This window comes from Gopherus flavomarginatus, chromosome 2 (genome assembly GCF_025201925.1).
Source record: "Gopherus flavomarginatus isolate rGopFla2 chromosome 2, rGopFla2.mat.asm, whole genome shotgun sequence".
NCBI classification, from domain to species: Eukaryota; Metazoa; Chordata; order Testudines; family Testudinidae; genus Gopherus; species Gopherus flavomarginatus.
The window spans coordinates 116,394,719-116,408,552 of NC_066618.1; the positions used below are offsets into that span (position 1 = coordinate 116,394,719).

The following is a 13,834-nucleotide window of genomic DNA, read 5'->3' on the forward strand; positions in this document are numbered from 1 at the left end:
GTAACTATAAACATATCTAAATGCTGTGCGGTAAGCGGAGTGGCGATCTAAGGTGTAACTGGTAAGCTGCGATGAACTGTTCCTTTGGGAGCAGAGGATCTGAGAATTCTCTGCATGTCCAGTGGATCGGGGGCTGGGTACTCTATATGCTCAGAGGACCTGAGGGTTGGAAAGTGCCTACTGTTAACCTGTAAAGACAGAGTGGGGCCTCTGGAGGCCTGGAAGGCAGTGCTTCTGTTGTCAGAGGCTGGTGGTATTGGAGAACTGTCCCACAGCAGGTACAGACAAAGCTTCCTTGTGCTAATTGCAGCTGGTAGCAGGGTGCTGCACAACCTTGGGTATCCCCAGGAAGTGTCACAGGGAATGGGACAGAAGTGATCAAGTTTGCAGGGGAATGGGCAGAAGAGTTTGTGCCCACTAGACATGCTTCCCTCCATAGCCTGGAATGGAACATAAGATTTCTGAGTCTCACTCGCACTCTACTATCAGCAAATATCTGTGAAACCCACTGGCAAAGTGTCTCATCCCCCTCTAGTGCTGGTTCACATAGAGGATAACAAACTACTACTGTTTTCAGTTACTTCTTTAGCTCAAGTGGTGGATCTGGGTGGTGGATCTAAAGCAGAGGCTGGCAAACTTTTTGGCCTGAGGGCCACACAGGGTTTTGGAATTGTATGGAAGGCCGGTTAGGGGAGGCCGTGCCTGCCCAAACAGCCAGGCGTGGCCCAGCCCCCGCCCCTTACCCCCCCCCTCTGCTTCTTGCCCCCTGACGCCCCCTCTAGGACTCCTGCCCCATCCAACCCCCCCGTTTCCTGATGTCCACCCCCCTGCAGGACCCCTGCCCCACCTACCCCCCCACACTCCCTGTACCCTGACTGCCCCCTGCTACCCCATCCTACCTGTCCTCTCATTCCTGAATGCCCCCTCTCCCCCCTGGACCCCGCCCCATCCACCCACACCTTCTCTCTGACCGCCCCTGGAACCCCTGCCGCCTCATCCAACGCCCCTCCTTCCTGACTGCCCCTCAGGACCCGTGCACCCATTCAATCCCCCTGTTCCCTGCCCTCTGACCACCCTGACCCCATCCACACCCCCACCCTCTGACCACCACCCCAAACTCCCCTGCCCTCTATCCAAACCCCCCTGCTGCCTGCCCCCTTACCACGCCGCCTGGAGCACCGGTGGCTGGCAGCATGGCTGGAGCCAGCCACGCCACCACGCAGCACGGAGCACCGGGTCAGGCATTGTGCCGGCAGTGCAGTGAGCTGAGCCTGCAGGGGAGGAGGAACAGCGGGGGAGGGGCCAGGGGCTAGCCTCCCGGTCCAGGAGCTCAGGGGCTGGGTAGGAGGGTCCCGCAGGCCGGATGTGGCCACGCAGACTGTAGTTTGCCCACTTCTGATCTAAAGTGTCCAACCATACTGGCTGACGGTCAACTGGCTGATGGAATTTCTGCTTTTTTAGTTTGTTTTTAAGAAGCTAGGAAATCTCTCTCTCTCACACACACACACACACATTAAAAGAACATTATTATGGTTGCAAAGTCACAAACTCAAAAGTTATGAAATGCCAGAATTAAGGTTGCCTTGGCACCTTATAGTTCAAAGCACAGTTGCAGCTGCGGGTGCCCTGTACTTCTGCAAAAGTTTGGTTTAAGTGATTTGACTGGCATCACATACAAACTCTGAGACACAGGCAGGGTTAGAATCCAGTTCTCTCAATCAGCATTCTACTATCTTAACCATGATACTGCCCTTTTTCGTCCTGCCATCCCCTGCCTCATTCACTACATACTTTGCAAGAGGGAGGGTGGATAGGGCTGGGTCTGCATCCATAGCCAGGTCCATGCCTTTCACTTCCAGGCCCTGCAGAGACATCTTTAGTGTGCTGGCACACCTCTTCCTCCAAGGGCTCTGATATGATCGGCAGCTCTTTTATCTCCACCTGAGATGTTTCCCTCGAGACCTCTATGAGAGGCCAGTCTTTTACCCAGACTTCCAGGCTTAGAAGCTAGACTCCATGACCAGGTCCATAACAACTGCCAAGGGGGAGGACTTCCTGCTGCAAAACCCTCATCTATGTGTGCAGGTGATGGAGACCCCCTTGGTGCACTGGAGTTGGTCCTGGCTGGTACCAAAGTTGGAGACCTCCTGGACTACAATCAGAGGGATCTGATAGCACTTAGCCAGCGTATGGGGCCATCCATCCCATGTCACCTGTCGTGTGCTCCAGGAGGTGAGGGCAGCTTTGCCTCTTGCTTTCCTTGAGCAGGTCCTGCAGGAGATTGTTCCCCACCTGCCTTTCACCGCAGGCCCTCTGGAACTCGTCATCAGGCCCCTGCCCCAAAAGCCTTCGAGGCCGCCCCAGACATGCATTCTAAGTTGGCTGAACACCAGCCAGCCAGTCTGCCTCTGAACCATGCCCAGGAAACATCTGCATGTGCTTATGCTTCACACTTCCACTTCCTTGCCCTTGTGACCCACCCCAACACCAAATGGCAGGACTTGTCGCTACCTAAGGAGGGCGAGAAATGCCAGTGGGGCAGTCTGTACTCCATGCTGGTCCCATGGCCCACTGGGGATATCAGCTGGCAGCTCCATAATGAAACCATAAGCACAGGCATGTATCTGGCACGGTTCACAAACTCCCTTGACACCTGTCCTTTCTGTGGCAAAATGGAGACTCTGGCGCACACCCATATGGAGTGTGTCAGGTTACAGTCGCTCTTCCAGCTCCTCCAGAATCTCTTACTGAGGTTCTGGCTGCATTTTCCCCCACACCTCCTGATCTTTGCACACCCCGTCTGTGGCCCCACAAACTCGCAGGACCTCTTTACCAACCTCCTGCTGGCGCTGGCCAAGAGGGCCAGCCACCATACTAGATGGAGGAAGTTGGAGAAGGGAATGGAAATAGGCCCCACAGTGCTCTACAACTGTGGGGCCTATTTCCATTCACTTGTACAGTTCCACCTCTGAGCAGAGTTCCTGTGGGTAGTATCCACTGACTCTCTAGATGCCTTGGAGCAGTGAGTACTGTCGGGGGATCTCTGCTCGGTGTCCCCTTCGGGTTACCTGATTTTTTTCCTATGACCTTCACTCCCATCCCTGTTTTTTCATTTGTTGTTTCCAGTATTCAGCCTGTGTCCACTGGTCCTTCCCCTCAGATGAGGCGGAGGGCCTTTAGCTATGGTCAGGCCTAAGCCCACCATCATCCCCTCTCCTCACCCCATTTCCACAATACATACACACCTTACAACTTCTGCCACAAATGAGGCAGCAATTCTGTAGATAACAGCCTTCTTTACTAAAGAACCCTGATTTATCTCCAGATCACGTCCACCCTGTGCACTGAAGGAGGCAGGGCTCAAGTGAAAAAAACAGTGTGTGATAATGTAATTAAAGACTATTAAAATGAATACTTACAAGGCAGACAAATAAGATAATCTTAATTCTGACATTCCATACTTTTGAGTGCTTGACCTTGCAACCTTAATAATGTTCCATTTAACCTAGTTTTTTTGTGTGTAATTAAAATTAAATTGGCCATATCCTCCACAATCAATTTCTTGTGATTGGAGTGGTCAGAGGCATTGGCTGACCTCTGGTTCTGTTTTCAGTGCAGTGTAATTTTTGAAAGCAAGAGCATTGTGCAATTACGAATTGCTCCTTTATATTACAAGAAAGAACAATTTAAAGGGCCACTATATTTCACAACACAACTATTCCGAGAAAGGTTAATTTAATTTTGTTAAAAGCAGGATATGACATGAGATGCATGACAAGTGACTTGTATTTTATTTAAATTTTTGTTGAAATATATTATGGAAGAGTCATTCTTAGGTGCAAACTAGATACTAACCTGGTAACAGATGTAAAAACCTTTGGATATAAAGTAATTCCCCTCGGCTGGACTGCCACAAGAGCAAAATTAACACCTGTTATTTTAAATCTACCATTTAATTTTTTGAGTCAGTTTAATTTTAATACTTTTTCTTAAAATAATGACAGCAATGGTGAAGCAAACAAGAGCCAACCAAACATGGAATAGACAGTAATATTCATACCCTGGAAGAGATGTATGTTAAACTGCATACTGGAAAGTATCTTATATCTTCCTCTAAAGTAGCTGGTATTGGCCACTGTCAAGAGACAATATACTGGACTGGCTGTGATCCAGTCTGGCAATTTCTATATGACCAGGGAATTGCTTGAATTTCCCATATGTTAAAAACACTTTTAAGACCTAGAATAGCAGAGGACTATGGGCAAGCCTCACCCAGTCCCCAAAAAGCCACATCCAGTTACCTGAGATTGGGAGAAGTAGATCAAGAGCTCTGGGGAATGGTTTTGGTCCCTGGGAACAAAGAGACACTTACGTTGTTAATAGCCAGGGCATCAACAATACAGGAAGAGGCTCAACTGGAGCTGCTGTCCCTCACCCACCACACACAATAATGCCAGTATACTGTATTTTACAACTTGGCCTCTGCACATTATTTTCCATCTACTGATTAGCTGTTTATTCCAATCTGCTCCATCCCACTTCCCTCAAAGTCCCTGGTGACAAATTCACTCTCCATGCTCTTCTCCATCCTTCCTCTCCTGCTCTCTATAGTCACACTTTTCCTACTAACTCACTCGTTAACTCTTTAGTACCCTTTTCTTGTCATTCTCTATTCCATAATAAAAAACCATGTAATTAACAAGATCTGTCAATCATTATTTTGATTAGTAGGGATATCACATTCAACCTTGGAGCCTTCTGCTTTGACTACCTGCCTTCAAACACGCTAATGTGATAGGGAAACCTGCCCACCCAAGAAAAAAAGGAGAAAGAAAAAACCCACAATTAGTTTCCATATACAGTTTGAGATACTATTTTTTCCCATGCTTTGTATATGTAGGCTGGAATTTGTTCCCCTTAGCCTGGAAGTTCTCTCCCTTGCCTCAGGCGTTTTATAAGAATGACTCTTAGCACTCAAGTGTCTGTTTACAGCTTCTAAGCTAATTTCAGGTTTTTGACCTTGTTCCTGCCTTTTGTCCTGCTGTTTGAGTAGTTCAGGGTCCTTTATTATCTATGTAGCTGTGGCTAGGGTTAAGTGAAGTCTATCTTCAATTGGAGATATTGTGAAAGATTTTTATCTGTTAACCCAAAAACCAGCCTGTCTCTGATATGTTCAAGTTTTGCAGTTTCAGAGCTCTTATGAAATATTCATTTTCCCTTGGTTCCTGAATTCTCTGGTGAAAACATGCTCTTTCATAAACTACATTTCTCTGAGGTAAAAAGTATGCATCAGACATCGCTAGAACCCTCTCACAGTCAATTTGTGACTGTCTTCAGTAAAGTCAAAGGATTTAAGATATGCTCTACCTGCTTCCCCATCACTCAGATTAAAGAAACTGACTAAATATCTCTAGTTTCTTGGTGGAGCTTTGTAGCAATTTGAAATCTTGTAAAATACTGCTTCCAGACTGTCCATTGTGAAGGCCTGTCAAAGCAGAATCTCTGTGAGGCATCGAAAAGTGCCATACTGATGAAATCCTGCAACCTTTGTTGCTTTATTCCCTCTTTCTGCAATCTTTGTTGCTTTATACCTTCTGTTTGCTCTCTTCTGGCATTAGTTAACTTCTGATACCTGCCATGTACTTATATACGGTAGGTTGCAAGGCTGCTACTAAGGTCAAGCTTCTGTATCAGATATACATTGATTACAGAGTTTACCGCTCAGAAATACACACCAGATATGTTCACTATAAGATCCTTTAAAGCTCCTTCTGGCTGAATAATATAATATGGTTTACCATTCCATTACAGTGCTAAAGACTCTAGTCACAATTGGTGCCTCATTACTCTGGGCACTAATCAAACAAAGAGAGAGTCAATCCTGCCCTGAACAGATTATAATCCAGGATACTTGGGCCATGGCTACACTGGAGAGTTGCAGCACTAGTGGTGGGTTTACAGCGCTGCAATTTAGTAACTGTCCACACCTGCAAGACACATCCAGCGCTGCAACTCCCTGGCTGCAGCGCTGGCTGTACATCTGGTCTGCTTGGGGTATAACGATTGCAGCGTTGGCTCATCAAGTGTGGCCACCAAAAGTGCTGTAATTGGCCTCCAGGGTATTAGGAGGTATCCCAGAATGCCTGTTCACAACAAACCGGAAGAGTGGGTGAACTCTGGGCACTCTGGAGCTGCTTATCTAAAAAACAAACACAGCTCCTGTTTGCTCGAGCGAGCGAGGGGAGGCAGGCAGGGGAATTGCTTTGGAATGTTCACAGCTGTTTGCTTGAGGAGAGAAGCCACACGGCAGAGGGGGAGGGAGGAGTCCTTGTTGAGCAGCTGCTTATGTGGTCTGAAGGCTATTTAGGAGTGCATAATTTGGATTTAGTGAATAAGAGAGGGGTGGGGGAAGGGGTCGAAACTTTTAAAATGATTGAAGGTAGGTGCTGTGTATCTTCCAGTCCTTAGAACTTGCAAGGCAGGGAGCTGACAACAGTGTTAGCTCCAAAAATCCACTCTCTCTGTCTCTCCCACGCTCCCTGTCACACTCCACCCCACCCCCCTCTTTTGAAAAGCACGTTGCAGCCACTTGAACGCTGGGATAGCTGCCCACAATGCACCACTCCCAACACTGCTGCAAAAGTGGCCACACTGCAGCGCTGGTAGCTGTCAGTGTGGCCACACTGCAGCGCTTTCCCTACACAGCTGTATGAAGACAGCTGTAACTCCCAGTGCTGTAAAGCTGTAATGGTAGCCATACCCTTAAAAACAAATGAAAGGCAGGAAAGAAACACAACATTGCTATTGTCAGGGCTTGGCTACACTTGAGAGTTGCAGCGCTGGTGATGGGGTTACAGTGCTGCAACTTACTCTGTGTCCACACTTGCAAAGCACAGCCAGCGCTGCAACTCCCTGGCTGCAGCGCTGGCTGTACACCTGGTCTGCTTGGGGTGTAACGATTCCAGCGCTGGTGATGCAGCGCTGCTCATCAAGTGTGGCCAGCAAAAGTGCTTTTATTGGCCTCCAGGGTATAAGGAGGTATCCCAGCATACCGTTTCAGCCACTCTGCTCATCCTTTCACACTCCACTGCCCTGAGCTCAGGTAACCCACCCTTTAAATGCCCCGGGAATTTTAAAAATCCCCTTCCTGTTTGCTCAGCCAGGTGTGGAGTGCAATCAATCAATCAATCAATCAGTGACCATGCCTCCATGCCCCAAACGAGTCCCAGCATGGAACACTTGCGAGCTGCAGGACCTCATCAGTGTTTGGGGTGAGGAAGCTGTGCAGTCACAGCTGCGCTCCAGCCGTAGAAATTATGATAGCTATGGGCAGATATCAAAGTCCATGCTGGAAAGGGGCCATGAATGGGATGCAGTGCAGTGCACGGTTAAAGTAAAGGAGCTGCAGAGTGCCTACTGCAAAGCCCGTGAGGGAAACCGCCACTCAGGCGCTGCCCCCACGGCCTGCTGTTTTTACAAAGAGCTGGATGCGATACTTGGGGGTGACCCCACTGCCAATCCGAGGACCACGATGGAGAGTTCAGAGCAGGGAGAGGAGGGGGAGGGTGTAGAGGAAGCCAAGAGTGAGGCTATTGAGGTGGTGGGAGACACCCTGGAGTCCCAGGAGGCATGCAGCCAGGAGCTCTTCTCAAGCCAGGAGGAAGCTAGCCAGTCGCAGCAGCTGGAACTTGGTGAAGAAGAAGCAGAGGAGTGGGTTCCCGGTAAGCAGATTTTATTTTTAGGATGGAAATGTTTTGGGAGAGGAGGGTGGGGGTTATGGCTGCCTGCATGCATGCCTAGATGTGGACTAGCCTATTGATGTGGTCTATCATGTCGCGGTAATCGGCCTCTGTAATCTCTTCAAAAGTTTCAGCCAGAGCGTGGGCAATGCGCTTGCGCAAGTTTATAGGGAGAGCCACTGTGGTCCTTGTCCCAGTCAGGCTAACGCGTCCGCGCCACTGTGCCGCAAGGGGGGGGGGGGGGGACCATGGCTGCACACAGGAAAGCTGCATAGGGATCAGGGCGGAATCCACATTGCAATAGAAGACCCTCCCGCTCTTCCCAGGTAACCCGCATCAGAGAGATATCTGGCAGGATAAAATCCTGTGGCAAATGTAGGGATAGTGTTCATTGCAGGTCCCCCCCAGCTGCTCTCTGCTTTCCCCAATGCACAGAAACCCCACTGAGCCCTGACTCAAGCAGCTCCCCTTCCCAGGTGAGCCGCGGCAGAAACATGGCTTCATTAATCACTCATTCCCCATTACTCACCATGTCTTCGCTGCTGTGGCCTCTCTGTGCTATGTTTGCTATGTGTAAATGATGCTACAAATAGTCTACAAACTCCTTCACTGTGATTATAAACAATGCAGCCTCTGTAACAAATGTTTCTATTTCTGTTTTTTTTAAGTGTCCTTGAATCCTCCGGCCCTATCACAGCCTGCTGAAAGACTACAGAACTTGAGGAGGAAACCAAGAAAAAGCAAATAAGATTTGGTGAAAGCAGTTATGAATCAGTACGCCAGAGAGAATAAGAGGCTGCAGGACTGGAGAGAGAAAATGCATCAGTGGAGGGAAGCACAAAGCAGGAGAAAGGAATTGGCTACCAAGAAAAGCACAAAGCAGCTGATACGCCTCCTGGCGCGCCAAACGGACTGTCTGCAGTCACTTGTAGCCATGCAGGCAGATCACTACCGTGCTAACCCGCCCCCCCGCCCATCCCAAAGCTCCCTCCCTTGTGCCCCACTGTTTGCTCAAAACCCCCTTCTCCAGCATCCTGGTTCTTACCACCACCAGCTGTCCCCAACACCTGTACGTTCGCCTACCAGCCCTGAGAACTATGACCCTTACCCTATGCACGCAACCCCCACCACCTTGCAGCATATTAATCCTGAAGTGCAGCAGGCATTGCACAGCACTCCAGGCAGGACATATTCAAACCTCTGACTGTACAGTTCAGCACCCTACCCCCCTGCCCTTTTATGTACTGTATTTTGAATAAATGATTTCTTGGCTTTTAAAACAGTTTTTATTATTGCAGAAAGTGAAACATACTGTACCCCAAGGGAAAAACAGGGACTGCAAATCATTGTAATCACTGCACTTCAATCCTGTGCAAGGCACCAAACATTACTGTTGGCTTTCAGCCTCAAATTGCTCCCTTAAGGCATCCGTAATCCTTGTAGCCCTGTGCTGGGCCTCTCTAGTAGCCCTGCTCTCTGGCTGTGCAAATTCAGCCTCCAGGTGTTGAACCTCGGAGGTCCATTCCTCACTGAATGTTTCACCCTTCCCTTCACAAATATTATGGAGGGTACAGCACACGGATATAACCGCAGGGATGTTGATTTCCCCCAAGTCTAGCTTCCCATAAAGACATCTCCAGCGTCCTTTCAAACGGCCAAAAGCACACTCCACAGTCATTTGGCACCAGTTCAGCCTGTAGTTGAACTGGTCCTTGCTCCTGTCAAGCTTCCTTGTATATGGTTTCATAAGCCATGGCATTAACGGGTAAGCGGGGTCTCCAAGGATCACAATGGGCATTTCAACGTCCCCTACCATGATCTTGCGGTCTGGGAAAAAAGTCCCGGCCAGCAGCTTCCTGAACAGGGCACTGTTCCAAAAGATGCGTGCATCATGCACCTTTCCAGGCCAGCCTGTGTAAATGTCAATGAAACGCCCACGGTGATCCACAAGCGCTTGGAGAACCACAGAGAAATACCCCTTCTGATTAATGTACTTAGATGCCAGGTGGGGTGGTGCCAGAATAGGAATATGCATCCCATCTATCGCCCCTCCACAGTTAGGGAAACCCATTTGTGCAAAGCCATCCAGAATGTCCTGCACGTTCCCCAGAGTCATGGTTCTTCTTAGCAGGATGCGATTAATGGCCCTGCAAACTTGCAGCAACACTATTCCAACTGTCGACTTTCCCACTCCAAACTGGTTCGCGACCGATCGGTAGTTGTCTGGAGTTGCCATCTTCCAGATTGTAATAGCCACCTGCTTCTCCACTGATAGGGCAGCTCTCAATCTCATGTCCTTGCGCCACAGGGTGGGGGCGAGCTCAGCACACAGTCCCATGAAAGTGGCTTTTCTCATCCGAAAGGTCTGCAGCCACTGCTCATCATCCCAGACTTGCAGGACGATGTGATCCCACCACTCAGTGCTTGTTTCCTGAGCCCAAAGGCGGAGTTCGACGGTGCTGAGCATGTCTGTTACTGCCACAAGCAATTTAGTGTCATGCGCATCAGGCGAATCGATATCATCGTCGGACTCTTCACTGTCACTCTGGAGCTGAAGGAATAGCTCAACTGCCAAACGTGATGTGCTGGCGACATTCATCAGCAAAGTCCTCAGCAGCCTGGGCTCCATTTCTAACAGAAATCGTGCTGCAGACTCACAATGGCGCCAAATTCCTGGGATGTGTAGCAATGCACCATGAGGCGTTGGGACAGGAAGCGGAATGACCCGCACCCTTCCGTCCCCTTCCCACAACGCCAAAATGGGATGAGGTGCTCTGTGGGATAGCTGCCCACAATGTACCACTCCCAACAGAGCTGCAAATGCTGCAAATGTGGCCACACTGCAGCGCTGGTAGCTGTCAGTGTGGCCACACTGCAGCGCTTTCCCTACACAGCTGTATGAAGACAGCTGTAACTCCCAGCGCTGTACAGCTGCAAGTGTAGCCATACCCTCAGACACTTAGGGCATGACTACACTTGCAGATGTAGAGCACTTTGAGTTAAACCAGCCTTTGTAGAGCGCAGTAGGGAAAGCGCTGTAGTCTGTCCACACTGACAGCTGCTAGCGCACTAGCATGGTCACATTAGCAGCTCTTGCAACGGCCACAGAGAGCACTGCATTGTGGTAGCTATCCCAGCATGCAAGTGCCTGCAACGTGCTTTTCAAATAGAGGGGTGGGGAGGAGTGTGACAGGGAGTGTGTTGTGTGTATGTGGGGGGAGAGAGTGGGTTTTGGGGGGCTGAGAGCATGTCAACCTGCTGTCTTGTAAATTCAGATGGCAGCAGACCTCCCCTTCTCCTCCCCTCCCTGCCTCTCTCTCTCTCACACAGCATTCCACAGTAATGGTTGCTTTGTCTCAGAGCAGATAAGCATGCTGCCGTTAAAAGGAGCTTTCAAAGCGCATATCCAAAACAATTAAAAGAATGGCCACTTAAGGGGATTATGGGACGTTTCCGGAGGTCGATCACAGCGCAGTAATGCAACACCTTGTTCACACTGACGCTGAGGCGCTCCAGCGGGGGCGCATCAAATGTTATTCTACTCGCCGAGGTGGAATACCAGGAATGCTGTAGCCGTGGAGTCAGAGTGCTCTATGTGCCTTGCAGCGTGTACCGGTAGCGAGCTGATGTGCCCAGGGCTCCTTTAATGTGCTGTAACTTGCAAGTGTAGCCAAGCCCTCACACACATACCTACAACTCTAGGATCCGGGGCCTTACTTTGTAAACATGAGATAAAGTCAACAAGAATGAAACTGCAGCAAAAAGCTCCTGTTAATAGATTAAATATCTAGATTACACAATTGTACTACAATGATTAATTTAAAAGTCCAGATGCCTATATCCTTTTTCTCAGGAGGAACATCAGCCTTCTTGAAATTTATGAGTTTTTCTCGTCTGATTTCTTTTTCTACCAAAAATCAAGTACTGTTTACCTGCATGGGTATTTCACAATATAAGTAATAATAATATAACGCTTTTCATCAGTAGATCTTAAAAAGCTTTACAAAAGCTGGTCAATATCTTTATCTCCATTTTACAGACAGTGAAATAAAGCACACAGGTGAAGTGATTTGCCCAAATACACCCAGGTAGCAGTTGCTCTATCCACAAGACCATACTGTCTCCCTGTATTTATTAAATACATCAAAACTGTTGACACATTTTCCAAAAATATCTTGATTTTGGTTTTGTCAGCTGTCTAGGCATATATTCAGAAAAAAGAGCATTAACTCCCATGTTACCAACGTTGAGTTTAGTTTGGTTGCACATGGGCAGAGGAGTCTACCTACCCCAGGATTAGTGCCTAGGTTATTAGTTTTGTTTCAAACATTTATGAGGGAGACTCTCTCTTCCTCCTTGAGTATAGAGCAGCTGGCACAAGGAGACCACGATCCCAGATCTGGGCTTCTGCAGCTGCACTATTCATATCAGGGCAAAGCAAAAAGGATTTTGTGCTGCTGGTTCAAAGCCCTTGTGGGGCTGCGGGATTTGGTGTTTAAGCACCGCGTGGTTCAGCGCTACACGAGGCACAGGCCGGGCCCGGTCGGTCGGATGGACGCGGGGGATACTTTGAGCCGGAGAGCGGCGCTGATCGCTAGGGACACGGGACCTGGCTGTGGGCGGGCGAGGTCTGCGAGGGGTCACCGGGGAAAGGGTATCGCCGGGCCCGGGCCCGGGCCCTGCCTGCGGGGCGCGACCGCTCTCCTACCCGGCCACGACGGCGGGACCCGCCTCCCCCGGGAGCCGAGCGGGCTGGGCCGGGGCGGATCCCTAGTGACACCGGCTGGAGCCAGCGGTGCCCCGGGGAGACCCGGCCTCTGCGCCCCGCGCTCCCTCGGCGCCTCTTACTGTAGGTGACGGTCACGGTGACTGGGGTCCCGGGCGCCGCCATCTCCGCTCGCCGCCGCCACCAAGTGCCTCCGGGGCGCGCCGGAAACAGCTTCAAGGAAGCTGCTGGGGACACCGGAAGCGAGTCCCAGCCCGGTCCCCCCTCACGGTGACGCAACCGCGGGCCGCCTCCCGCCCCCGCCGGCACAGACCCCGCGGAGCCTTGCACGGGCCCGCCGAGGCCGCTCCCGGGCGCGCGCCGGAAATCAGGCCCTCGCGTCTGACTCCTCGGCTACTGACGTTTTGGGGCCTGCCGGACTCAATTTTTGAATGCTCGGGGCGTGCAAATGTAGAGTCCGCCTCACCCCCGCTTGCTGCCCTTCGGCTAATGGCCCCAGCAGGCAAGGGGAGATGCTCTACCCCCTGGCACCTAGACCTCAATCCTGCAACAATTCGCTTTGCACACGGTATCATCCCCTTCGCTTCAATGACACCACTCCCAGGCTTAAATCTTTACAAGATTGGGGCCCTAAGGCTGATAGATCAGGCTGTAATTAAAGTTCAGTTTGTACTTTCCTGAGCTATGGCCTACAAATGTTGAACTTTTGTTTTCTGCACTTTTCTCTTTTAGAACTGGCACCCTAAGATTGTTGCGCTCTATGAACACAGACCCGCTTGGTACCTTCTCTAGTAGATGTTTTTGCATTTTATCAGTGCAGGGTACAGGAAACATTCAAGTGAAGTTGTAACACTGATAATTTTTGTAATCATATACAGAGTTGACACCACTGTAATAAAAAAATGCCAACAAAAGGTGTAAATCAATTTTCTTTAAAAAGTTCTGGAGACTTGCACATTTTAAGGAGACAGATACACCTAACTAGGAAAGCAAAAGGGTACCCTATGTCAACCTAAAAATCAATGTAAAGAATTATGCATCTGCAAATCTCAGAATTGAATGAGAGCCACTATAACATTTAATTGGCAGGAATATGCAGTTGTACACTTCTTGCTTTTGTTCATTGCTGCCCAGAGGAAACAGGCATGTTTATTAAGAGCATTTCCATTTATAAACAAGAAAAGCACTTTGGATTATCTCCAGTAAGAGTGCAAGTATGATTACACCAACAGTCAGTTTCACAGCAACTTGGAAAAAAAATATGTTGACATTACTATTTTAGCACTTAAACTACAACAAATGGATAACTTGTTGAAAAACACCAAGCAACCTGATCTGTCAGTAGTCATAGGAAATACCACACTAGATC

At 49.4% G+C, this 13,834-nt stretch overlaps 1 protein-coding gene across 2 annotated transcripts in view; it reads right to left on the reverse strand.

Moving 5' to 3' along the window:
* Nucleotides 1-12,687, reverse strand: part of BAG1 (BAG cochaperone 1) — a 37,974-nt gene extending 25,287 nt beyond the window's left edge. Inside the window, exons 1-2 of one of the 2 annotated variants that reach the window (XM_050937821.1) lie at nucleotides 12,588-12,661; nucleotides 4,302-4,350 (exon numbers count right to left, since the gene is read on the reverse strand). Coding sequence is in view for 1 of the 2 variants with exons in the window: in XM_050937820.1 (XP_050793777.1) it covers nucleotides 12,588-12,630 (43 nt within the window). In the remaining variant the exon portion in view is untranslated. Of the gene's footprint in view, nucleotides 1-4,301; nucleotides 4,351-12,587 lie in introns of both variants that reach the window. The other variant, XM_050937820.1, reaches the window with a different exon arrangement.
* Between the last annotated feature and the right edge of the window lie 1,147 nt (nucleotides 12,688-13,834).